This window comes from Plectropomus leopardus, chromosome 15, assembly GCF_008729295.1.
Source record: "Plectropomus leopardus isolate mb chromosome 15, YSFRI_Pleo_2.0, whole genome shotgun sequence".
NCBI classification, from domain to species: Eukaryota; Metazoa; Chordata; class Actinopteri; order Perciformes; family Serranidae; genus Plectropomus; species Plectropomus leopardus.
In genome coordinates, this window is record NC_056477.1 from 16,983,184 (window position 1) to 17,009,373 (window position 26,190).

At 39.1% G+C, this 26,190-nt stretch overlaps 7 protein-coding genes across 9 annotated transcripts in view; 3 read left to right on the forward strand and 4 right to left on the reverse strand.

The window, feature by feature from the left end:
- Positions 1-57: 57 nt before the first annotated feature.
- On the reverse strand, positions 58-1,823 carry LOC121954869 (dual specificity phosphatase 29). Its single transcript, XM_042502605.1, has 3 exons — positions 1,669-1,823; positions 1,377-1,594; positions 58-326 (listed from the first exon to the last, which is right to left on the reverse strand). The coding sequence occupies exons 1-3, from the start codon at positions 1,821-1,823 to the stop codon at positions 58-60; spliced, it is 642 nt and encodes a 213-aa protein (XP_042358539.1).
- dusp13a (dual specificity phosphatase 13a) lies at positions 1,775-3,586 on the reverse strand. The gene is made up of 4 exons (XM_042502543.1): positions 3,515-3,586; positions 3,243-3,368; positions 2,916-3,163; positions 1,775-2,080 (listed from the first exon to the last, which is right to left on the reverse strand). The coding sequence occupies exons 2-4, from the start codon at positions 3,365-3,367 to the stop codon at positions 1,860-1,862; spliced, it is 594 nt and encodes a 197-aa protein (XP_042358477.1). The 5' UTR covers position 3,368; positions 3,515-3,586; the 3' UTR covers positions 1,775-1,859.
- A 1,071-nt stretch (positions 3,587-4,657) lies between these two features.
- LOC121954679 (dual specificity protein phosphatase 13-like) lies at positions 4,658-7,090 on the reverse strand. The gene is made up of 3 exons (XM_042502341.1): positions 6,955-7,090; positions 6,554-6,771; positions 4,658-5,287 (listed from the first exon to the last, which is right to left on the reverse strand). Exons 1-3 carry the CDS (start codon positions 7,077-7,079, stop codon positions 4,938-4,940), a joined length of 693 nt encoding a protein of 230 aa, XP_042358275.1. The 5' UTR covers positions 7,080-7,090; the 3' UTR covers positions 4,658-4,937.
- LOC121954680 (dual specificity protein phosphatase 13-like) lies at positions 7,068-8,387 on the reverse strand. 2 transcript variants are annotated; one of them, XM_042502344.1, is made up of 4 exons: positions 8,073-8,387; positions 7,789-8,003; positions 7,519-7,708; positions 7,068-7,141 (listed from the first exon to the last, which is right to left on the reverse strand). In XM_042502344.1, the coding sequence occupies exons 1-4, from the start codon at positions 8,306-8,308 to the stop codon at positions 7,129-7,131; spliced, it is 654 nt and encodes a 217-aa protein (XP_042358278.1). In that variant the 5' UTR covers positions 8,309-8,387; the 3' UTR covers positions 7,068-7,128. The 2 variants fall into 2 exon arrangements, with proteins under 2 accessions (XP_042358278.1, XP_042358276.1); XM_042502342.1 differs by lacking the exon at positions 7,068-7,141 and having other exon boundaries at positions 7,487-7,708.
- A 1,164-nt stretch (positions 8,388-9,551) lies between these two features.
- On the forward strand, positions 9,552-17,082 carry LOC121954525 (sphingomyelin synthase-related protein 1-like). 2 transcript variants are annotated; one of them, XM_042502078.1, is made up of 6 exons: positions 9,552-9,632; positions 13,893-14,522; positions 14,633-14,728; positions 14,858-14,975; positions 15,149-15,299; positions 16,275-17,082. In XM_042502078.1, the coding sequence occupies exons 2-6, from the start codon at positions 13,897-13,899 to the stop codon at positions 16,577-16,579; spliced, it is 1,296 nt and encodes a 431-aa protein (XP_042358012.1). In that variant the 5' UTR covers positions 9,552-9,632; positions 13,893-13,896; the 3' UTR covers positions 16,580-17,082. The 2 variants fall into 2 exon arrangements, with proteins under 2 accessions (XP_042358012.1, XP_042358011.1); XM_042502077.1 differs by lacking the exon at positions 9,552-9,632 and adding an exon at positions 11,833-11,868.
- A 196-nt stretch (positions 17,083-17,278) lies between these two features.
- On the forward strand, positions 17,279-21,109 carry LOC121954870 (beta-microseminoprotein). The gene is made up of 4 exons (XM_042502606.1): positions 17,279-17,305; positions 19,710-19,815; positions 20,410-20,512; positions 20,989-21,109. The coding sequence occupies exons 1-4, from the start codon at positions 17,279-17,281 to the stop codon at positions 21,107-21,109; spliced, it is 357 nt and encodes a 118-aa protein (XP_042358540.1).
- A 4,987-nt stretch (positions 21,110-26,096) lies between these two features.
- The window catches only part of npy4r (neuropeptide Y receptor Y4), a 1,323-nt gene continuing 1,229 nt past the window's right edge, over positions 26,097-26,190 (forward strand). The window contains exon 1 of the mRNA XM_042502759.1: positions 26,097-26,190. This exon is cut by the window's right edge and continues 1,229 nt beyond it. Within this exon, the coding sequence (XP_042358693.1) occupies positions 26,097-26,190 (94 nt within the window).

Below are 26,190 nucleotides of genomic sequence, written 5' to 3' on the forward strand. Positions count from 1 at the left end.
AAGAGATGACTCACAGATTTCTATTTTTAAAATTTTTTGATTACAAGAAATGTAGATTCAAACAAACAGGTGACTGAAAAGGGTGAAATGCTCCGTCATGATGTGTTCAGCGTGGCCCTTTTCTGTGATCAGTCTGCTCTGTGCACTGAGACTCAGCTCCAGCTGCCTCAGCTGCTCCAAAAATCCAGAGTTAGGACCAATGTCTCGGTTCAGGCGCACAGCAATGATGGCGTCCACTAACGACAGCTTCTGGCAGATCAGCAGATATGCAAGAACCAGCGCTCCAGAGCGGCTGACGCCATGGCACAGTGCACAAAACACCTTCCCTGGAAGATAAAGGGGTTAGTGTATTTGATATAACACTTTTACATGCAAAATAAATTTTCATCAGCCTTGTCAAAGTCGGAAAAGAACAGGTGTTACTAATAACGTGAAAGGCAGCTTAGTTCCAGTGTCCCAGTAAACCACGTCAGCGTTGGTACTGCTGCAGCTAAATTAAATTCTAACATTAATAGTATTTATTAACACCCTTCAACTGTTACATGCTGAGGCAGATTTTCCTATCTGTGACACGAGGTGCCAGCTGAGGGGGGAGGCGCCAAATCCTGAAAAAATCAAACATAACAGGAAAACGCTGAATAGATCCAATGATAAGCTGGGGGGAACGCACCCAGGGAAGCTTGCTGAGGGTGCCAGATTTGTTAGGTCCAGCAACTGGTTACATTTGAAAAGTCACTGGGGTCTGTTGTACAAAAAATGTATAAAAATTGCTACAGATGTCTTCACCAGAAGCCTCCAAGCTATACATTCCCCTTGGATTATTTGATATCTAATATTTCTCTAACACTGATTTCATGATAACATTTTTTTTTTTTTTTTTGCTGGTTTTCATGTCAAATCTCTATTTATTTATTTATTTATTTATTTATTTATTTATTATTTATGTGTTTGCTTAAATGTCGTTCATCAAAACTATAACAGATTTACCAAACCAAAATTGGTAAATATGTATATATATATATATATATAGATAAGTCTATATATATATATATATATATAAGTCAGTGGAAAAAGACATGAAATTACTACAAATGACATGAGGGAGCAGATTGGTAAAAATGAAAAAAGGTTTAATGTCTTTAAAATAAAGATGAGTAGAGTAGAAGTGAGTGATGCATTTGAAAGATCTAAATAGATAACTTTTACTATAAAGAGAATAAGAACTAATTAATGATTGATGAGTCAATGAATGATTTAACATCGATTTTGCATAAACTTCTCTGCAATTTTCCAAAATCTTTAAATAAATTAGTATAGCCGCAAATACAGCAGGAACTAAGATTTTCCATATTATGAATCGCCCTCTGCAAACTGACCATGTGTCTTCAGAGCGCTGTCTATGAACTGTGCAGCAGGGTCGAAGAAAGGTCGGAGGTTGAACTCCGGATGGTCTGCAGCTTCAACGCCGTGGTATTCCACTTTGAGGTCACTGTAGAACTGCTGACCCGTGTTGATCCGGTGTCGACCTGCTGCAGCATTCAGTATGTGAGTTACACCCAGAGACGAGAGTGTGGCTTTATCTCGGGCCACAGACCTGCTGACACACACAATCTGAGTCACTGATAAATGTTTTCAGAAACATTTCAAACTGCCGAGTTTCCTACTCACTCATCTCCGATGTACAGGTTCGGCCAGACTTGATTGACAGGTGCCACTGGCTTCCTGTTCGTCCAGAGAATTTGCCTCAGCTCTGTCAGAGATGGTGTTTCCTCCTTGGACTGACCTCTGTGTAGCAATAAATATGTGTGTGTGTCTGTGTGCATATGTTTATGAGTGTGTGTTGGTGCCTGTGTGTGACTTTACAGTGTTTGGGCTTGTCTTCGTCTCCTCCTTTCCCTCTCCAGGCTCATGTCGAGGCTGCGGAGCTGCATCAGAAAGCCCGGGTTGGGACAAATGTCTCTGTGCGGCCTGACGGCAGCCACCGCCTCCTGCAGCCTCAGGCCCTCAACAATCATCAGGTACGCCAGCACCAGGGTCGCAGAGCGGCTCACGCCCATCAGACAGTGGACAAATACCCGTCCTGGGACAGGGACATTCGCTGTTACCCTCAGCACCAGATATGCAGTGACATGTTAACGTTATTAGATACACGTGTACATATTGTGCAAATCCAGTACAACAGCCCTGCCAAAACATCCATCCCTACAAAGCTCAGAGTGTTCTGTTTGTGTTGACATTAAACGCACAGATTACGAACTCTCTAACATAGGAGAAAAACACACAGACTTTAAAGTTGTTTAGCCTCTAATTTGTTGTCTTGTTGCGTGTCATTGAAGTCATGATGCATTTTCCATGGTTCTGTGTCTTTCAGTGGACATTTGTGTCTAATTGTAGTAATTTCCTGTCTCTTTCTTGTCGTTTTCTGTCTCTTTGTAGTCATTTTATATGTCTTTTTAGTCATGCTGTGTCTCTTTGTTGTCGGGTTGTGCCTCTTTGTGGTCTTTTTGAGTCACTTTGTGGTCTTTTTGTTTCTCTTTGTGGTCATTTTTTTGTCTGTAGTCATTCCGTGTCTCTTTCTAATCATTTTGTGTCTCTGTTTGGTAATTTTGTGTCTCTTTTTAGTTGTTTGATGTTATATGGTTTTTGGGTTTTGTTTTTTTTTTGAGTCGCCTCCTTGTCAGTATGTGTCTCGCCGAGTGACATTTTGCAAGTGAAGCCCAAAGGGGCCCCTGACACTTTGCGCTCCTGGGGCTTGTGCCCAGGAGGCCTGTTCAGTATTTCGGCATTTTAAAATTAGACCTAATGGCACAGCGGCTGAAATGGATTGCATTAGATAGTACAGGTTTTCCCAATTAAGTGGCCGGTGAGTGTAATCACCCCCCAAACTCAAAGATATCTAAGTGTGATTGACTTGCCTCCCATTCCCAGCGCGGCTCTGATGTATCGTGCTGTTGGGTAAAAGAAAGGACTAAGGATGAACCCTATTGCATCATCAGCCTCCACCCCATAATAATCCACTTTCATGTCTCTGTAGAAACGGGGGCCAGTTTTGACGTACAAATGGGAGCCAAGGCCGGCATCAGCATCGGGGGGTCGGTGAGCAGCATTTACAATGTGAGTTATGCCCAGACTGTGCAGACTGGGCTTGTCACGAGCCGCCACCCTGAAACACAATCACACGTTCATTTCCGTATGAGTGAAGGATGTTTATCGAGTGTGCACTGTGTTACGTGTGAACCTACTCGTTGCCTATGAAAAGGTTAGGCCAGACTTGATTGACGTGTCCTGTGGGTTGTCTGTCTGCCAGCAGGAACTCCTGCAGCTCTGAGACAGTAGGAGGTTCATATGGTGGATCCCTGAGAGACATACTGACACACACACACACACACACACACAAGAGCACATACAAGAGCACATACAAGGAATATAACAATATACCTCTCACAGTGAGCTTTTCTTAGAAACCTGCATACAATCATCTTCAGTGTTAAAGCAAGAAACTGAGCAAACTAACCTGTTTTCCCTCTGAATCCTCCTTTATGAACTTAACTCACTTTACTGCAAACTCCTCTTCCACCATGCTCGCTCTTACTTCTCTATAACACTCACACATGACTGTTTCCTTTTATAACTCTGTAATCCAACACTCATTAATGACAAAACATGCTGCAGAATTTTTTTTTTCAGCTCTTTAAAACCCCATTTTGACTACATGCCTGTAGTCTCATTCTTATTGATGACAATGTGGCATTATCCTGTGAACTTTGACATTAGCTCACTTGTTTCCATGACTCTTATGTAATACACCGCTGTGCTCTCTGTGTTGCAGAGTAACGCCAGCTGCTTTGCTCCTTTAAGAAATATGATCCAGGCTGTGAATAACATCAGTGACGAGTCAACTAAAGCCACAGTTGTTCTGTTTGCAGCATGCTGAATTATTTATTATACGTCAGAAATGTAGGTTATGCTTACAGCATTATGTAACAGAAAAAAAATAAGAAAAGGCACATTATGGCCTCAGGTATATAAGGATATGTAAGTGCTCGCACAGCCACTGCCTTTGATCCTTTAGATGACTGTAAAGTACAGTGACAGCTAACGTGACGGCAGCTACAGAAAGAAATCTTCAAGCAGCATTTGATTTGGTATGAGTTTCAATTCATTTAAATCTCAGTAAATATAGTGATATTTTTGCAACCTTTTATGTTTTGTTCAGTCATAATACATGATCCCACTTTGTTTCATCATCAAATGTAATTTTTTTAGTTACTGTATTTTTATGGTCATGGTAGAAATAAACACACATTGAAACCCATCCATTTTTTAAATAATAATAATAATTTAAAAAATTGGGCATGGGGGGGTAATTTTAATAACTGTACCATATCAATATAATGTTTGGTTTTGTCAGACTTGTAAGGTAATAGGTAATAGGATCTTGGACTGATAAAATTAAAATAATTAAAAGTATTTCTAATCAAAGAAATGATCTTTGTTAATGCAAAATAACAACAACAACAAAAAAAAAACTGGTTTGAGGGATTTTTGAAGAATGATAAAGTACCCTATCAAGCAAATTGTTCAAAATTCTGTCAAAAAGGTGTAATGTGCATAATAGTTTAAAAAGTGTCAAATAATATTCACTACAAAACGCTCATTTTATAGTCTATCCGTCCATCCAGAATATTTTAATTAAATATCATAAAATGTATATATTCACGACAAGACATAAAGCTTTATTTACAGAGCCTGTGGACAACACTGACAGGTAACATTTAAATGCATTTTGAATATGAAAAACAAACCTCAAAAAATGAAATATGACACCTAAATAATTAATAATTTCACAACACATGACCTTTGCAGAATTTAAAATTGTGCATAAAATTACATTACCTTAAAAAAATTGAATTGAAATTACTGTTAAAATCACACCTCTAACCACATGGTACACTGATAGTATTATTTAAAGATATATTGATGAGAGTGGAGTGGAAAGAGAGTGATGTCTCGAGGTGACTAATGGCTAATGTGACGAAGGAGTTCAGAGGAGGTGAAAAAAGATGGGGGGGGGGGCAGAGAAAAGGACACAACCTCCGTCTGAGTGTCAGCTGTTCGTCCAGCTTGAGGAGGAGAGACAGGAAGTTCCTGTTGGGGTAAATGGCTCGTTTTTGGGCCACATGTCTCAGAGCATCCCTCAGAGGGAGACGCTGCCGCAACATCAAGTAAGCCAGGACGAAAGTGGCTGATCGACTCACCCCCATGATGCAATGCACCAGCACTTTTCCTGTTGAGCAGGATGGAGAAGGAGAAAGGAAATACAGAAAATGTAAAACATCTGAAATATGGGACAAAAGTGTCACACACATCCCTCTCAATATGCAAAACACATGCATTTGTTCCCCCATAATCAGTCCGTCCGGGATTTGGCTTGCTCTTTTTGTGATTGTTGTGGCCAGAAATGTGTGGTGGTATAGATTTTTCCTGGATCGTTTGCTGCATATTCTGCTGCTGTGTTTCTGTGTGATTTTAAAGGCTGGGTGTGACTTCCTGGTGCTGGAGCTCTGCATGCACACCTGTTACTCATTCCACCCTCATCAACTGCAGTTTAAAAGCCCTGCTGTCTTTCTTCCATGCCAGGTTGTTTTTGCTCATCATAGTGGTACTGTTGGCTCATCTCCAGTGCTAGTTTCAGTGAATGTTCTTCTAGTTTGATTCTCCAGTCGTTTCTGGTTCATGAGACTTCACTGTCTTCTCCATTTCTAGTGCCTCTCTCTTTTCAACTCCAGCATCTCAGCCACACACCGCCCAGCCCCTCACCACCTGTGCCGTAAGCCTACAAACACCAGAGCCATTAGCCACACAGCTTCCCAGCTTCAGCCACACCTCAGCTACTATAACTGCTCTGTCCACCAGCCTCACCTCAGTCTGCCTGCTTCATCCACCTGCAAAAACTCTATAATAAACTCCCTTTTACCCCTTTTACCCTTGTAGTATAGTCTTGCTCTCAGTTTAAAACCACAGTAAACTGTTACAGAATGATTTCATGGCTGATTTTCTAAAAGACAAAGAATGACTATGCATGTTGCAGTGTTTTTGGCCATAAAAGAGCAAGGGAAAATTGCAAAACTAATTGTGATGTGTCATATTTTGTGCCTGGTATTACGAGCATTTAGAGATTTCTACATAATTAGAATCTATTTGTGATTGTGGGGTTGGGGGTGTGGGGTTGGGGGTGGGTTTGGGGGGGTGGGGGTGGGGTGGCAGCAGCTGATCGCTGATTATCAGTGGTTGCTGTTGTTGGATGCAGCACTGACAGATTTCTGTGAGCCACTTTTCTCCTGCTCTCTGTCTGGTCACGTCAACAGCTTGACTCTGCAGTTTAAACCTCTTACAAACCTATAGGTAGGGGTGCCTAGTAGCTCACCTAAAGGCAAGCATCCCAAAAAAATATTTTTAAAAAACAAATAATACCCTGGGTAACATTAGTTATAGGCCTATGTGTCCCCCTAAAATGTAAATTTAAATAATAATAATAATTATAACCATTTACCATCTTTATTCTTCAGGGCTTTATGTATGAAGTCAGCTGCAGGTTTGACATATTGACTGAGGTCAAAGCGCTCTGAATCTTCTGCTGGGATGCCAAAGTAAACGCAGGTGTTCCCATAAAAACTCTGGTCACCGATGCTGCCCTGCTTAGAGTGCGCTGCGTTCAGGACATGAGTGATGCCAAGCTTATGTAATGTCTTTCTATTCTGTGCCACGGCCCTGAAAACACACACAAAAAGAGATGAACCAAGGGAATAAAGAAGAAACATGTGAAATAGCATCATGAAAAGATGCAGTCAAACAGTTTGTGCATTGTGACAAACCAATCAAAGTGATCAGTTTTTTCTTTTGCAAAGCTCATGAAGGTCTCTGCAACAGACTCTACAAACACAAGACACTCACACGTTTCCTATGAACAGGTTGGGCCAGACTTCATCCACTTGTGTGAGCTCCAGTGTGCAGGAATCCAAGATGAGCTCCAGTTCTTTAATGAGCACCAGGTCCTGTTGCTGGTTGCTCCCTGACATTCTCCCCAAACACAAAGTGCTCTTCCAACAGACTGCGTCCACCGTCCCTTCACCACCAGAGTCTGCAGCTCAGTGAGAGACGAGAGCAGGTGGTAGTTTGAATGCTGCTTAGCTCCAAAATTAGCTCTCTGTGTTCAGTGTGTTCTCTGTGACGGATGCAGAGTTATTTAATGTTGCTGTTGCATTGATTGGTTTGTTCATTGATGCCATGAGTCCAGCGGAAAAAGACAGGCATGTTCTCTGTCACTACTGAGGTCAGGAGAGGATGAGAGGGGTGGGGGCTGGACACAGTTGAACTACATACAGTAAATGGTACAAATGGAGACAGTCTTGCACCGTGTGAATGAAGACATTGACTTCTGCAGACTAAGGGAGGACAGTTCTAGGTATTTATTTCATAAGGTTGCTCCTCGCTCCATTTTATTTTGGTTTACTCAACCTTTCGTCCTGCAGTTTTCTGTCCAGGACTATGAGCTGTCGCAGGAAGCCTCTGTTTGGGAAAATCCAGCGTTTCTGTTGCACACAGCGCACAGAGGACAGAAGACTGAGGTGGTGTTGAATCATCAGGTAGGCTAGGACCAGCGCAGCCGAGCGACTCACGCCCACAGCACAGTGAACAAACACCTTCCCTGGACATCACAAAGGACACAAAGACACTGAAAATACCCCACAGTAGCTGTTTTGTCACCTCTGAAAACATGTGCGGTACCTCCTGATGTCAAAGCCTGATGGATGAACTCAGCAGCAGGGTAGAAAAAGGGTGAAAGGTCAAATGTTGGCAAATCGTTGGCTGGGACGCCGTAGTATTTCACCGTAGTTCCATAAAAGTCATCACTGCCCTTACAGCAAAGTTTTCCATGAGATGCGTTCAGTACATGAGTGATGCCCAGCTGCCACAGCCCGAGTTTGTCATGAGACATAAACCTGACACAGATACCGCATTAACGCTCCATTCTGACACAGATGCACTTATACAAAATACAGGTTACTCACATGTCCCCCAGATACAGGCTTGGCCAAACCTCATCTCCGTGGCGACAGGAGCGTGGAGCTGAGTGTAAAACCTCCTCCAGCTCCTGGAGAGAAGGGATCTTCTCACTCGTCTCCTTTGAATCTTCTCCCGCACATGTGCACTTTTCTTCTTCTTCTGGGTCTGTGTCGCTGACGTTTATTTGCTCCAAGTTTCGTGAATCACATCCCACCTCAGAGACTGGTTTTATGTCTGCCATGTCTGTGTTCAGGGGTATAATCCACTCTTATGTCTCTAAAAGTGAACCAAGCTGCTGCCTGTTGTTGCCTTTGCTTTGGTTGCTGCAGCCGCTGACTGTCTGTAACAGGTGGTGCAGTTTGGCTCTCAGTCAAACTCTCACTCATGGAGATGTGTGTTTATATTTACATGACTGGTTTGAAATCTGCTGGGTCATCGTTATGTCCATAGATGTAGTTTTCAGTGAGGACATAGAGGACATGTCCCCCTCAAAATTTACAACATGTATATTTATCTCATCCCAAAACAACATGAAAGTAGCAAAGCTAAGTTATTTGTGTTGATTTCTTATTATGTTTGGCAAATTGGCCACAGGCACAAACTATAGAATATGACATAATGGATGTAAGTACTGTGAAGTTACCCATTGGTGTTTGGATTTTTGTTTTGACCCCACCCCTATAAACTTGTAACTTAAAGCTTTAACAAAATGTAAACAGGAGAGTTACTTTATATAAGGAATAATCTCCTTTACAATTGTTATGATCTGGAAAATTAAATAGATACCAAAAACATTTTTTGTACTGGACTGTAAATATGTTTATTTCTGCTGTAAAGTTGGACATTTTAATATGGGGGTCAACAGGGATCTACTGGTTTCAAGTGGCCATTTGATGAACCTCGGTGTTTGGCTTTTCACATTTGGCCTCATATTTCAGCCTTGGAGGTTGCTGGGGGAAAAAAACATTACTGCGAACATAAAAACCTTTGAAATACCTCTTGTTAAAGGTCCAGTGTGTAGGAATTAAGGTCATCCAGCCGCGTAGTTGCAGAGCTGAAACTTCTATGTGCCGGACATGTAGGAAAACTATGGTGTCCTGTGCAAAAAGGACCCCCTCTACATACCAACGGCTTATTCTAAGGTAATAAAAACACAATGGTTCTATTTTTAGGTGATTATGAACTACTGAAAATATAGTTAGAACTATTATATTTCATTTCAAATTGAGCTGTGGGAACACATGACCCTAAAATCATAAAAATGCTCCCCTGACAATGCTGTCAAATTCAAACCAAATGCTCCAAAAAAGCCACTTTTTTTCTTTTTTTTGATATGGAGAACTTTGCAACATAACCTAGTTTTACTTAAACCTGGCCAGCAGATGTCAGTGTGCTTTTATAAGCAACCCTGCAGGATCCCAGCAGCTCTTCTTTACAAGTGTTGTTTTTTGTTGTCTCTTCCTGCTTGGTGTTGCCTAGTTGTCTCAGAAGCATGTTGGCCATGACAAACTCCAGACAGACAACTCATCCACACCCTCTGCCAGCACACTGACACTGGATTTATGGTAAGAGAGGCAACGACTGTAATGTACACTCTTCTAAAGTAGGCTTGGAGCTACTAAATGTACCCACTGTGGCTTGTTAGTTCTCATTTGTTAATGTACCCTTATACTTTTTGTTTATATGGGGACATGATGTTTAAACTTTTACAAACCACCATAAAAATATGATTTAATAGCTCAGAGTTCACCTCAGGCTGAATTGTAGCTGTGACGTTGCTTTGTGGTCCTGTGGTGGACAGACTATGAGCCCATTGTCAAAATTGTGTCTCTCTGTCACACACACACACACACACACACACACACACACACACACACACACACTGAAGGGCTTTCTCTGTCACAGCTGTGTGTCACTGCTCACTGTGACTCACTGTAAGCCAGCCAAACAAGCTGACATGGCACTTATGAATCCCCCAAGTAAAGCCTCGGGCAGAGAAGCTGCAGGATGTTGCCAGTAAAATCTGGAGGCCAGTTAAAAATAACTTATTTCTCTGTGAGGGGACGGAGCAGCAGCAACTCAGGTGAGGTGCTTTGGGTTTCAGACATGTAAATATTTAATATTCATCAGCTGATTGTCCCGTATGGATCCTTCACTTGTTACTCCTTGCTATTGCTTAGTATGGTGATATCACTGATGGGATGTTGTAGGTTTGACTCTGAGGGTGACACTCCTTAGAAAATTGAGTAATGTGGGAAACTTTCATTGGCGATTAGACTCAAATACAGAGTTTTGTGAGTTACACAAAAAAATGTTCAACTAGAATACAATGTCTAAGCTGTATGATGATGTTATGGTGTTAAGCTGATTTTTTTATTGGTCTTTTATCAAAATACTGATAATATTATGAAAAGAATTAAATGATTTTTGACCATTTAAATCACTTTTTTTTCCTTTTATGCTTCAATTTTTTGATATATGGTGCTAACAACTAACAATTTATTGTGTTTATTGATTGGTCTCCATCTTTTTAAAAAAAAAAACTTATTTAATCATTTGTTTTATTAAATGTCAGAAAATATTGGAAAATGTCACTAGTTTCCCGGTCAAGGGTTTTATTTTAATTTTGTTGAAGTCATCTATACACTTTTATGCCTCTGTGCTTGTATGTGTATACATGTTAGTCTGTCTCTTCTTAGCACTTTTGTGCAAAACCCTTTCTTAATTTCTAAAGTGACATATAAATGAGGTAAACATAAAACTTACAATGCAAAGCAACAAAAAGCAGCAAATTCTTACATTGGAAAAACTGAAACTGCCAAATATTTGACTTTTTTCCTCAAGTAAATGTTTTATCAATGGTCAGAATAGTTTTGGTCAGTTTTCTAAAAGATTAACCGATAAATTGTTTCAGCTCTTGTGAGGATTTGTCTCTTTTCTTGTTTTAAGTAAAAGTAAACTGCATATTTGGGCTTGGACTGTTAGTTGGACAAAAAGACATCCACTCAGAGTCAAGGGAATTGTGATGGAAATGTTCACAATTTGATGATGTTTGATTCTCCTAAAAAAGTTAAGTTAATACCTCCCAGCAAACCTGGCACTGTCTCGTGCATTTTTTTAAGCCCATTTCCACCAGTATGATGGAAAAAAGATCCTGTATGTCATAAGAAACTTTCTCAAAATAATAACTTCCCCAAGAAACTTCCCCAGAAAGTAATGAGGAAAGATACTAAGTCCACACTTTGAGAAAGTTTCTAATTATTTTGATATCCAACATATATTTTGAGAACATTTTTCATAGCCCAAACTTAAGAAAGTTTTTATTTTTTGTTTTTTTTTATTTTGAGATACTGAGTCAAGTAGACAAAGTCATTATAATGAGGACGTTGTTCATTATTTTGAGAAAATTTTTCATTATTTTGGGGTACTAACGTATTATTTTGAAATATCAAGTCATTATTTTGAGAACCTTTTTTCCAATATAATAACTATACAGGATCTTTTTTTCCACACTGGTAGATATCAGCATACAATTCTGATAACTGCAAGCTGCTTACTTGGGTAATTTTAGGTCTGTATCTGTTTTCCAGTCAGCACGTATAGTTTTGCTTATGTTCAGCAGTTATCAGTCGTGTTGGTTGAGCTGTGCAGACCTTTGGAGCAGTGAGGAGGACAGGGCGAGCAGCACTGTGGTGAGCTTATCAGAGGGTCAAAGGGCAAAAACGAGGAAAACGCAGAGCAAAGAAGAGATCTCATCAGTCTATCTGTGGGAGAGGAATTACTAGGCTTGGTTTGTGGATGGTTAGTAACTTACAGCTTTATTATTATTATCATTATTGATATTGTTATTATTATTATTATTATTATTAGTAGTAGTAGTAGTAGTATTGTTATTACTATTACTATTCTTCTTCTTATTATTAAATGACCCTTATGGAAGAGAGAGGATGTTCACACTCAAGTTAGGTTGGATTCTGTGAATTTGTTTTGGTTTGACACACACTGTAAAGCATGAAATCGGTTAGAAAATACTTTCTTGTCTATTTTTTGCATGCAAATTTGTGTTTGGTTTTCATGTGCAAATCTGCTACTGAAACGGGTGCATTAACACACTTAATATCACATCCAGACAGGACATGTTAGACATTTACATAAAACATAAAACAGACCTGCTTTCTGTGGATCACAGTGTCAGTGTGCATACTTTGACTGTAAACCACAGCTCTGCTGTACAGACCTGAACACACAAGATGTAATAACACTAAGTAACCGGCAGTGTGTAGTGCTGGATTATGACAAATGAGAGCACGAACATGCTGCTGCACAGCAGGCCTCCTGTACACTGACCTGCATCCTGATCAGTCATTGTGTAACATTCCTGTCACATGCATGCCTCCACAGCATGTTTTAGTGACTCTATTATAGTGCTGAAAAATTCAGTCAATTTTGCAAAGTCATTCATCATGTATCATTCATTGAGCAAAAGTGCATTTTTTGCAGCTCCTAAATGTGAGAAACTGCTGTTTTTTCTGTTTTATGTCTGGCAACTAACATTAGTCATTATTGATCAATCATTTAGTCTGTAAAATGTCAGAAAATCATGAAAAATGTCAATATTCACAATTTCCCAGAGCCCAAGATGTTGTCTTTGTCTTCATATTTTGTGTGACTAACAGTCCAAAACAAGAGATTGTTTGGATATAGTTTCTGAAAAATGACTAGAATTAATCATTGATTACCCAAATACTTGCAGATAAATTTCCTGATGATCAACTAATTGATTAATCAAATAATCCCATCAGCTCTAATATGGTAGATTTTATAACTTTTGGTTGAAGGATTGTTAAAGATGTCAGTCTGGAGTCTGACAAATTGTGATGTTTGACATTTTCAGCCTAAATTACTATTGCTCAGGTAGTTTGTATAATAATGACAGACCAATTAATAATGAAAATAGTTTCACCCTGTCCACCCCTGAAGAATGGCTGGTACAGAAAGAACAAATGACTGTCTAGAGCTAAAACGAGTCCAAGTTTAATTGATTCAAGGATTGACAGAAAATGAATGGGCAGCTTTTTAGATAATTGACCAATCATTTGATTTTCTTGTCAATCAAAAATACCAGAAATGTATTTCCTGTTGCTTCGGTGTAAGAATATGCTCTGCATTTCTCTGTTTTATATCACTTTATACTTAAAAAAATAAATAAATAAATAAAACATTTAATTTGAAGATGTCATGCTGGACTTTGGAAAATGTGATGGGCGATTTCTTTGATATTTTTTGACATTTTATAGACCAAAGGCTAACAACGAATTAATTAGCCCGAGAGAATAATCTGCAGATTAATTGCTTCATTTAAAATGAAAGAATATGGCTACATGTGCCTGATCACCTCAGACTGAGGTCTGATCGATCAGATCTCAATATGCATTTATTTGTTTATCTAGTGTTTTTACAATTCATGTATTGTACCAGAGCTACCATAGCTATTTTAATCTGCAGTAATGGCATATTGAGGACATTTGGCTTTTATTCACACCTGTATTCAGAGCTGTCCACTTGAAATCCAATCACCCAAGGCATATGTTAGTACCAGGTGTAAATAGGGCCATATACTGTAGGAGTGGTTGTGATCAAATGTACGCAAATTTAATAGTCGCCTGATTCAATCTGTGAGTTTCAGGCAGTTTTGCATTTGAACAAGAGAACTGACAAAGACAGTAATAGAATCAAGGCGTGAAATCACAGTGGTGAAAGAAGTGATAATTACCAAAGGTTGTTTTTATCTTCATGACTAACACTCTGCATGTCTGTGTCTGCAGCAGCATGGCACCGTCTAAGGACAGTGTGAGTGCCTGGAGCTGTAAGCAAGTGGCCCAGTGGCTGCAGGAAGAAGGTTTCGGGGAGTATGTTGAGTTATTGTGTGCCCAGCACCGCCTGGACGGCCCCAGCCTGCTGGCTCTGACTGAGGCCGACCTACGCGGACCGCCACTGGGCCTCACTGTGCTGGGAGACATCAAGAGGCTGATCATATCCCTTCGCCGACTCCAAAGACAGAACCAGGCCGAGTTGGAGGAGCTGGGTCTCCGGCCTACAGACAGTGTCCCTGCTGGGCTCTTGGTCGGCACTGCAGGGGGAGAGTGGAGCTGTGATGGAGCTGACAGAAGGTATAACGGAGGTGATCACTTGTGTAACGGGACTGAGCTGCGTCTGAGGAACTGTGACAGATCTGGATATGGTTCAGGAGCTGCAGTGTGTCACGCACACTCCAATGGGAGGTACAGGCAGCAGCACCTGGCTGGCAGACTGGACCCAGAGGTGTGGAAGACAGTCATCAGTTCCGTATATGTCTTTTTAGTGTTTGGATTCACATCATTTGTCATGGTCATCGTGCATGAGCGCGTCCCGGACATGAGGACATACCCACCGCTGCCTGATATATTCCTGGACAGGTATAAATGCATGTATCCACTACACATCGAGCAGACTCCAGAGTTCATGTACACAATCTCCTGCGCTCATATCTAATCTGCATGCTGACACACGTTTTGTACTCTGACAGTGTTCCCAGAATCCCCTGGGCTTTTGCAATGGCTGAAGCCTGTGGCCTCATCCTGTGTTACATGTTTCTGTTGATCCTGCTCCTCCATAAACACAGGTAGTCACTGATACACACTGTTATAATAGCATGTCCAAATAGACCATGTCACTACAGAGATACAAGGTGTTTGCAGTGCAGATATTTAGCATTCGTACACAGAGTGAAATGTAAATGTCTCTATTTCAGGTCTATTCTCTTTAGACGACTGTGTTCTTTGATGGGGACTGTTTTTTTGCTTCGTTGTTGCACCATGTTTGTCACTTCGCTCTCCGTGCCTGGACAGCACCTGAAGTGTGCCAGTAAGGTGGGAAACACAAATGAGATTATGTGCAGATTAGATAAAGTTTGAGTTTAGGAGTGGCCAGTATTTCTTGTTGTTATTGGAGAGTTACAGTTTATCCTTGACTCAGCATAACCGCTGTGATAACTGATGACTCATAGCATGACTGATATAACTGGCTGTTTTTTCTTCTTCAGTCATACGGTGATTCGTGGGGAAAGATACAGAGGGCGCTGCTGATCTGGAGTGGGTTCGGGATGACCCTGACCGGCGTCCAAACGTGTGGAGACTATATGTTCAGTGGACACACTGTTGTCATCACAATGCTCAACTTTTTTGTCACTGAATGTAAGTTTCAGTAGTTTTGTGCATCATCAACTACAAAAATTCTGACCTTATGTGACTTTTGGTAAATGAACAGTTCACCCCCAAATCAAAAATACATACCTTTTGCGCTATTTAGCAATATATCCACAAACAGAGTGCCACTCAGTTCCATTATATTTAAGAGAAGGCAGACATCTTTACAGCTGATATCTCCAAAACTCACAAAAAAAATCTAAATTGATAAAATAGTGCTTCACAAGAGGAAAAAATATGTATTCATGATTTTCAGGTTAACTGTCCCATTGAAGGTTGAAGCTAACATTAATACTTGTATTTCTTATATTTTCTGACCTCCCTCTTCTGTCTGTGGTTCTCACTACCTCAACTCATTGGTTCCTATTGAAACACTCCTTTTTTAAAGTAATTTCCATAAACAGCACTATAATTTTTAGTTACTCTTCCAGGAGTGAATTGTGCATTTGTCGGGGACTATTTGCAGCAGTGGATTAATGCACATTTGGTGTACTAAATAGTATTTACAGCAGCAGAACGATTGATTCAGAATAAACATTTTCTTTGTATTGGGGGAACATGTCAAACAGTGCAACAATGTGGCTTCCTGGATTGTTTTCAATAGTTTTTGGACAACATTTGAACTCTATGGCACTGAGGAGTAAGATGTATCAGGCTTTGGATTTACTGGGCACTGTACTACTGAGTAAATAGTGCATTTGTGGGGGATTGTTTTCTGCCATGGATTAATATATGTTCACTTGCCAAATCAGTATTTACAGCAGCTGAAATGTGAAGATGGGATTTATTCAAAATAAATCACAGTGCTGGTGTTGTGTATGCTATCTGGCTTTGGCTAAACAATTAATACTTGTTATTAGGATCAGTTCACCGTTGGTTTTGGCCTTTTCATGGGATTTGTTGACAATAAGAAAAATATGAATATCACTATATTTATCCTTTAATAATTCCTTTACATTGCAGACACTCCTCGAACCTGGAATATGATTCACACCATCTCCTGGGTGTTAAACTTGTTTGGGATTTTCTTCATCCTGGCGGCACACGAGCACTACTCCATCGATGTGTTTATCGCCTTCTACATCACCACCCGCCTCTTCCTCTACTACCACACGTTAGCCAACACCCGTGCCTACCAGCATAGTCGGAGGGCGCGCATTTGGTTCCCCATGTTCTCCTTCTTTGAGTGCAATGTGAACGGACCTGTCCCCAACCAGTATCACTGGCCCTTCAACAAACCTGCCTTCATGAAAACTCTGATTGGATAGAGCATGTGCCCAAAGATCTGCAGCTGCAGTGCGCATGGACTGATATATTAAAGCCTGAATGAGAAACTTGAGATGCTGCTTCTTATCTTTGGATGTTTATTTGTGTGGGAGTTTTTCCCTTCGTTTTTTTATAAATGGATGATTTTTATTTCGTCAATCTTATGTTTAATTATGTTCATTTGCTTATTTGGGGAAAGTTAGATGAGAAGATTGATAACACTCATCTCTGGATGGAGCAAGGGGTTATCTCCAGTCTAAAAAAATTTAGCCAACGTGCGAGTGCCTTAAACCTGAAGTCTTTCTAATGGTCAGCAGGGGGCGAAAATAAGCGCCGATTGTATGCAAGTCTATGCAGAAATTATCCAACTTCTCTCTGGATTTATTGCCTTCGTAAACATTTTCCAAATAATTTCATGGTCTCTATTACTAGTTCCTTCATTCAAGCATGATGTTCATTTTGTAAATTGTTGCATAATTTATAGTAAAATTGACGATGAAGCAGGGTATGCTTTATTGGCTTTATTGTAATGTTCATGTCTATCACCATGTCCGGTCCTCTGTTATCAGTCAGATTCACCCCTCGCTCCTCCACAGTCCCACTCTTGTCCAAATATTGTCACTTCTAGCTCCAAAAACCAAGGTGGTGATAGCCAGAATTAGAGGCTTCAAAACAATGGCTCACAAAACAATGGGTGACAAATGTCTCTGGGCCACAGCCTGCAGCTGGTTAGCTTAGCATAGCATAAAGACCGGGAACGGGGTGAAACAGCCAGCATGGCTCTGTTTAAAGGTAAAAAACAAACAAAAAAAACATCCAACAACAGTACCAGCACCTCTGAAGGTCTGGGTACTCATTAACATTTGTTTAAGCATCTAGCCTCCCAAATTTAAATTGCACAAGTTGGTGAGCTTTACAGGGACTGCAGGGAAGATTTGGTTTACATTTAGACACAGTCAGACCAGCTGTTTCACCCTGTTTCCAGTCTTTATGCTAAGCTAAGCTAACCAGCTGCTGGATACAGCTACATTTTTGGGGCACAGACTTGAGAGTCTTTTCATACGAGAGTTAGATGAGAAAGTGAAAAAGTGTATTTCAATAAATGTTGAACAATTCCTTTAAATTTAATTGCACAAAAGTAAAACAAAGAATTATGGTTCATTGTGGGGCTGCTGGTACGAATCATTTTCTTAGAGATTTATCTGCCTTTTATGATTCACTTTCATTGTCCACTTTGGGGAATGTTCAAGGTTCACTGGTATTTCAGGTTTTCACTCAACTTATACAGTAGAAGACTTCACACAGCTTTATGCAGTAGTTTTAGGAGTTTTAGGAGTCATTATCGTGACAGTTTACATGTTATTTTGCTACAGAGATGTGACATCTGTTTGGCAATGACTACCAAAGGAGCTATTGTTTCTTTTGACGTGCAACAGGAAAAATACCTCCAATTTTCTACTGAAAGAGCTCTGTTTCAGTCAGTGTTTGTTTTTTTTAAAATTTATTTAAAGTTTATAAAGTTATCTCTACAGCTTTCTACAGCTGAACATTTATTGTAATGTTCAGTTTTGCCAATCACCATTTAATATGATTATTATTTTGTGCTGATTTGAGACTCTATTATGCTCCTTTTTTTTTTTTTACAGATCGTTAATTATGTAATGAGTATAGAAATGTAGGCTGTGGATTTGGATTTTGTTAAAGCGTTATTGTCTGGAGGTTTTCTCTGTTGCACATTACAAACTGGCTTTTTGGATAACAATGCTTCAAAAGTATATTGTTTACTTTGTCATGGTTGATCCAAACTGTACCTTTTAAATAATTGTTTACAATTTTATTGCTTTATTTGCAATGCAAGTAATCTATCTCTGCCTTTTGGCTCAGCAATAAACATTTACAGATAAGAAAAAACATTTCTATATTTCTGACTAACTTTTTCCTTGGCTGCTTTTTCAGTAATGTGTTTATTTTGCACTTGCTGAATGGTCAGTTATAGAAATTTTGATTTCTTCTGAATTAGTGAAAGAGAGGATTCTTGGCTCATGATTCAGTGAGGAGTGTCTTTAATATCAGCATAGCCTGCATACCCGCTTATCTTACCCACCTTAATACAAATATTTTATCAGTCAGATCACTATTCAAATATTACCAATAGGAGGGCTATACACTGTAATATAAAGCCTCAACCAGAGAGTTCTTACAAAGATCAGCTCCCTGTTTATCCGGTCACATCACGCTTGAGGATGGTACGTATTTTACACTTTCCAATTCAGGAAACTATAAACATGTAGAGCTTGGGGTAGATATACAGAATTTTGTAGAATTAGGTCTTAAACTTTTGTTTTTAAAAGAAAATGCTATGAAAATATAGATATGGAAAGCTATTTCAGACTTAAAAGACATCATTGCGTTTACATTCTCTTTGCAATTACTATCAAATTCCTGCAAGGTCCAATTGCAGGCCCACTGGATTATTATTATTATTATTATTATTATTATCATTATCATTATCATTATCATTATCATTATTATTATTGTTGTTGTTGTTGTTGTTATTTTATACTCATCTTCCCGAGAGTGATGGTATTGAAAGAAAAAACAACGGTAGTGATATTTAAGTAACATATATAACATATAAGCAATAGTGACATATAACTGGCATTATTAAACAAATGCAAATGTGTAGATAAGGTGCAAATAATTACAAGTGTAAGATTTTTTTAAGACTAATTAGTCTTGTGTATTTTAAACTGTGAACCTTTGCAAAACTTACGAAATGATAAATCTCCTTTTTACATGCAGTTTTGTGGCAGACAAAATGTCTTTTGCATTTAAAATTACACATAAAAGTGCCCTATTGTATAGTACTGCATCATTTGGAACAATGACAACAAACCAGTACATGCAAAAAGCTACAATACTTACATATTTTCTTCCCTTTAGGGTTTTCACTCTCTTACACATGAAAGGATTGGCTGTTGTTTTTGTGACAATTATGAGACATAAGAGGCATAAATGCCACCATCTCGTGTTAAAGAGGATGATAAATTAACATGTGCATACAGTAAATACTTTGCACAGACTATAAAGAAAATGCACCATGTTTACAGATGATTTTATGTACTCTTTCAGGCTTCTCTCCATGTGTTTGTTTGTCTGCTGGGACTAGTTGTCCTCTGTCACTCTACGTGCTTCTTCGAGGGGTTAGTGCTGAAAGATCTGAATAACCCTCCAAAAGGTGAGTCGACGTCATGGATGGATTATTGAATGGGTCTAACAGGCACAGATCCAGGGGCCAATACAACATAGCTACAAAAATTCGACACGAAAATCTTAAAGAGACAACAAATATCCAACAAAAGATGCAAAACAAGAACAAACAAACAAAAAGAGACACAAACTTACCTCAAAGAGACATAAAACAACCACAAGGAGAGACAAAATGACTACAAAGAGACACAAAACAATAAGATACATAATGAGTACAAAGAGATGCAAAATCTCCATTAAGTCTGTGTGTCTTATCCTATGAGGTGGAGTTGGTGGGATATTGCGCATATCTGTGCCCAGGGGCCCATTTTCTGATACATGATAACATTTGGAAGCAACACAAGCAGTGCAGAAGATGATCAGATTGAGTGGAAATGTTTCTTGTTGGACAAATTAGGATTCAGTCCTCCTTTAAACGCATCACCCAGCTGTTTTGTGTTTACCTGATTTGCAAGCTTGCTCAAATCACAACCACGCCTATGCACACATCGATACACACAGTACACAAATTTATCAGAGCTCGATAAGAGACTGAACTATGGTTTTCTTTCTTAATATTTAGGGTGTGTGGATAAGGATGGAAAGCAACATGATTTTGGCTCTGAATGGGTGAGAGACTGCATTGAGTGCTCCTGTACAAAGGAAGGCTTGAGCTGCTGTAACAAGTAAGATTTTCAATTATTTATTTATTTATTTGGATCCCCGTTAGCAACAACACTTCCTGGGGTCCACACAAGTAAACATTACATCATACAATTAAAAAAAATGCATACTTTAAAGTCAAAGGCAAAAAGGAATGAATAACAACAAGAAAACAGGAAAACTACAAAAAGTAACAATCAGCAAAAGAAAAGGATAAATTAATAACCATGAAAGTAATGATGACAATAATTACAACAAGTATCCGCACTATAGTTATATAACATATACAATGACTGAGAAAATGAAAAGTAGAGGTCCTCCCACACTAAAGAAAGACTTTCCTCTTTTTAATAAAGAAAACTAAATTACAATACGCTACCCAGTCCCTGATTTGTGCAAAACCGCCAGTCATCACTCCAAACACGGTTTTAAGAAGACTGTTCCATTTTCCATCTCATCTAAATAATACTAAATAATATTCTTTCTTTGCGTCTCTCAGGATCCCTGATGCAGACACAGTAGATATCCCTGAGAACTGTGAGCTGCTGGTGAATAAGGAGGCCTGCTCTGCCAAGGTGGTGTTGAAGTCAGACAAGTCAAAAGAATGTAATCCTTTATGAAGGCACTACAAAGTGACCTCTAAACACTGAGTCCAAACTGGCAATAGGTCTGTTTTATATTTCACATTTTATCGGCTGTTTTATGGTGATATACATGTGAATTACCAATAAACACAGACTGGTTGTTCTCGGTCTCTTGCTTTTTCAGGTTTTAAGGTCACTGAAAATAAAGATAAAATTAAAAAAAAACTGCTGCAGCTGTTTCTTCTTGCCTGCTTTATGTCCCTGTAACAGCAGGTGTCATTTTGAGGATGTAATTGAATAAAACCACCACTGTGTGACAGCAGAGCTCAGTGCTCAGAGGGTCTCTGGCACCCAAAGGGCTCTAACAGCCCAATAATAGCAGTGCTCCCCTGCCTGCTGCCTCTGACACAAAACATTCTGGTGGATGTGATGTTCAGCGTCTTCTCCAACTCTCATCTCTGTGGATTCACACCTGTTCAGAGCAACGTTTCCTCTGTCATCAAAGGACCGCACCACATAGCCATGTAAGTGCTTTTTTGTCTTACATTCAATGCTGATCTATTATTCCCAATAATGATCTCTGTCAGAGAAAATCTTTTTTCTCCACAAATGTTCAGGTGCACTGTATGCCTCTACCACTGCAAATGTTTTTGAATGATGCGTTGAAACAAAATCAGCCCACAGAAGGCATTTTAAGAGAACATGGCTCCTATTTCAGCAGAAAAACTGAAAAAAATAAACAGAAAAAAGGGGGAAAACATGCACATACATTACTGTTGCATTATTTTTTCATATTGAAATCCCATCTCATAGTATTCATAGTAATAATGTCTTGGGAGTTATATCACCCACAATCCTAGACACTCCTGGCACAGAATAATGAGGCTCGGGTCATCATCTCAGGTTGAGCACAGTGCCTGTTATCCTGCTCCTCTACAGGCAGGAGGAAAGAAAATTGATTCTGAATAGCCCCACTGACTGCGTGCAAAATGAATTCAACCACAGATACTGGTAATTGGTAACATTCACTGATGCTGTGGTGTAAAGCTGCAATATAAAGAGCATCTTTGAATATCATATATCATATATCATATATAAATAGATTTTAAACTGACTGCACAGTGGGGGGTTTAGAGGTTTGGCTTTCTCTTTGTTTGTCATGCAATAACTGCAAGCTGTCTCCATCTGACTTCCATTTTCACACACATTTATTTATAGTTTTCAAATTCATTACAAGCCAGTCTTCTTTGTCACACACTCCAGGATTGTTCACACCATATCTAAAGACCTTTAAATTCTTGTTGAACTCGTGAAGTTTCCACAAAAAACAAACAAACAAACAAAAAAACAAAACAACCTTACTATATAAAATACCAGGAAACTCAGCGATGCAGTCAAAAATACCATGTTATCATGGCATGATATTGCAACGGAAATTTTCTGGTAGATGCAGAATAAGGGGCATTTTGATGTTTCATTGAAAGCTTCTGCAGATTAAATTTGACAATAGGGTTTTCAATAAAAATGCATTGTTGCACCACACAGCTGCTCTAAGAAAAATACAACACAGAGAGAAAGCCTGGCTCAAGAAAAATGACACATAGCAGTCTCATTTCCCTTTTAAAGAACACTATTTTCTCAAAGATACAGGACTCTTTGCCGAGGCAGAAAAGAGGAATATGATGCCAGGTTGCAGTGTTCCTTATCCTGCAGAGTTTTTTGCTCTGGGAAGAAGACAATCATGAACACACACACCTACTTGCTGGATCCTACAGTGTCCCATCATTACAACATAACAGATTCATATTTGCCTATTAATGAGCCAGTTCTCCGCTTTCTCCTGCTGGTGTTTATGTTCCCCTGCTCTGCTACAGCTGTTTGTTACATCTGGTTACCGGTGACATTACACTTGTCTTTCCTCTGTGAACAAAGGATGATCAATGCTGTGCCACCCTGCCTGCAGCTCACTCAACACACTGACAGAGTAGGTTAGTAATGATGCAGTGTGAAGTGACTGATAGCAAAGTGTGTGTGCCATTAATGGAAAATGACAGGCTCATTTTCTTTGCGATGCTGGTTTTCACAGCACATGGCAGAGGTTTCAGGGGAGAGAGCGACAGTCCATTTTTAGGATTCTGACAATGTCATGCCCTTTCACTCCAACACACTACATCATAATTGAAAAATACAAGTCTCGGCTTAAATATATGCATAGTAATTTTATTGTCATTCAGCTGTTATGAACGGTTTTGAAACCTGACAGGGGAGTTCATTTGTGGGAGGAAAACTGACAAATCTGATATCTTAAGATGTGCAAGGAAGAAAAGAAAGATTGCTTGTTAAGACCAAGAACTGAAACTATCCTGTGCAGCTGCAGTATTGCTGGTAATGTCATTAGTTTTGTTGGTATTTAGTCATAAACCAAAGAATTGGACACACTGAAATTTAATTAAAAAGCTAATCTCATGATGACACTCAGGGGAAAGCCTGCAGATCACCAAAGTCATTAAAAGTCATGCTGTGGGAACCATGAGTAACTGGTGACAGAATATTTCATGGCAATCCAATAAAGGTTAAGTGCATCTCAAAATCAAAAATACATATTTTTCCTCTTACTCTAAGTGCTATTTATCAGTTTAAATTGTTTTGGTGTGAGCTGCAGAGTGTTGGAGATATCAGCTGTAGAGATGTCTGACTTCTCTCGAATATAAAGGAATCAGGTGGCACTTGGCTTGCGGTGTGTCAGAAAAAATATAATATATATAATATTTTTATATATATAGTATATATAAAATCAACAACAATGTGTCTTTCAAGACATGATGATCCGCTTACTCAGGATAATCCACAAACCTTGTTTTGGGCAGTTTCATGTAGGAACTATTTTCTATCTGCCAAACTACACCCGACAACCAAATCACTGCATAGAATTAAGCGTGCGTCTACTCATGGACAAGAGGCTCGTGCTTGTAACAGCGCAAGATGTAAACATTAATGGTATCTTCCTCAGCTGAGCTGTAATGTTAGCTAGCTCAGTGGTGCTAGGTGAGCTAGCAGTAGATGCACACTTCCTTATGCACGGTGATAGGGTTGGTGGAGGTAGTTCAATAGAAAGAAAGTAGTCTTAACATGAAACGGCTCACAATAAGGTCTGTGGATTATCTTGAGTAACTGGGTCATGATTACTGGAAAGAGACATAGAGTGCTGCAGAAATGAGTCCTAAAATGCAGCAATGATGTAATGGGTCTATTTTTGCACGTCCTGTCCCCTCCTTGTCCCCTTTTTTCTTAATGGGTTTATGATTTGATGAATGAAATTGTTAACATTACAGCCAGGTAATGCAGTACAGGCTGCAGGGACCCAAATGCAGGACAGCAGGCAGGTGGATTCAGAAAATATCATGTAATTGCCGAAAACAGGCTTACAGGCGAGATAAATGCAAGATGGGCAGGCAAACAGGAGGCAACAATCAGTAGGAAAAACCAAGAACACAGGGAAAACACAAGGAAATATGAGCAGATGATCACACAAGTGGCTATCAAGTGGATAAATGAGACTATAGAAAGTCATCACTCCAACACTCTTTTACAGCCTTGATGTGCTGACAATGATGAAGTCATGCAATGGTTGTGTATTTTTAAAGCCTAACATTAGCCTTTTACTTCTTGTGATTGCAATTACATTCCAAAAATCATACAAGTGGTGTTCATTTGTAAAGAATATCTTGCTGAACAAAATGTATCAGTATGTGAAAATCCCCTAGGTTTTTTGATGAGGGAACCAGGATGATGCTAATATTCTTAAAAATAAATAAATAAATAAATAACATTATTTCTGCAGCACTCTATTGCTGTTGAGTATTTCAAATGTATTTTTTGGCAATGAGCATCACAAGCCAAATGCCATCTAATTCCATTATATTGGAACTATTATATTTTCATTTTAAGAGTGGAATGGACTGCCCCTTTAATGGATTAACATGAAATATTATTTTATAAATTATTGATCGTTCCTGGAGAATGACTTGTTATGACTTTGGTGATCTCTTACTACTTCTTTAGTGCCATCATAGTGTCATCATCAATGTCACCATAGCATGACAGGTAAGAGGAAAAATATGTCATTTTAATTTTGGCAAGAACTATCCCTTTAACCCTTTGAAACTTGGACTGACATCTCTTCTCTTGTGCTGCATTCAGATTTGACCTTTGCATTCAAAAACCTTTGAACTCTAAACTAATTTGTTAGTTTGATTTTCTTTCAAAAGAATGAGGAAAAAGACAATCAGTAAGTTGGCTAGTAATGGCCTATAAATTACAAGAAATTATTAGATTTAGAAAAAAAGTCAAATAAAAATGGAGAAAAAAGGAAAACACAATATTATTAAGGAACATAATTACATTATTTAAAATTATGTTATAGAATTATTATAACATTTTCAAGCACATTTTCCAGGTCATTTGGTTGTTTTTTAATGTATTTTACATTTTGTATTGTATTGTATTATTTTTTTGTTTTGTTTTTATTACTTATTTTCAGGGAATTTTCTTGTACCTTTTTTGGGGTAATTTTCTTTTTCATTGCTCATTGTCTTTTTCTTGTGTTTTTGAGAGAAAGATGCCAGTTTGAAGGGGTCAACAGCTGTTGATTCAACTTGACATTGCCATCAAACAGTGGCATGGCTAAAAATAAAACATAAGGGCATGTTTTAATGTTTTCTTAAACTTTATCTCACAGTGTTGCTAATAGAAAAAAATCCTCACACAAGACATCTCTGCTGAGCTTTATTCCTCCTCAGCAACAGGAGGAAGTATGTCCTCCACTCTCTGCCTTCTCCTCTTTAATCAACAGTAATACATGCGTCAAACCTTTGACCCTTAATGGTGATTGCTTTGCCAGTGATTGCTATATTTTTCTGTCTCCCTCTGTACTTGTGTCTCTTTTTGTCTCAGATGCCTGTTTTAAGAGGGCTGGGATGGACTGTTTGATCCTGGGGGCTGGTGACACTGAAGTCCTGGTGAGATGTCCCTGAGTGGCAATGAGAGCCAGTCTTCTCCATCAGCGACAGCTCTGCCTTTGCCCTTCAACAGCTCCACCGCTCCACATTCCCTGCCAT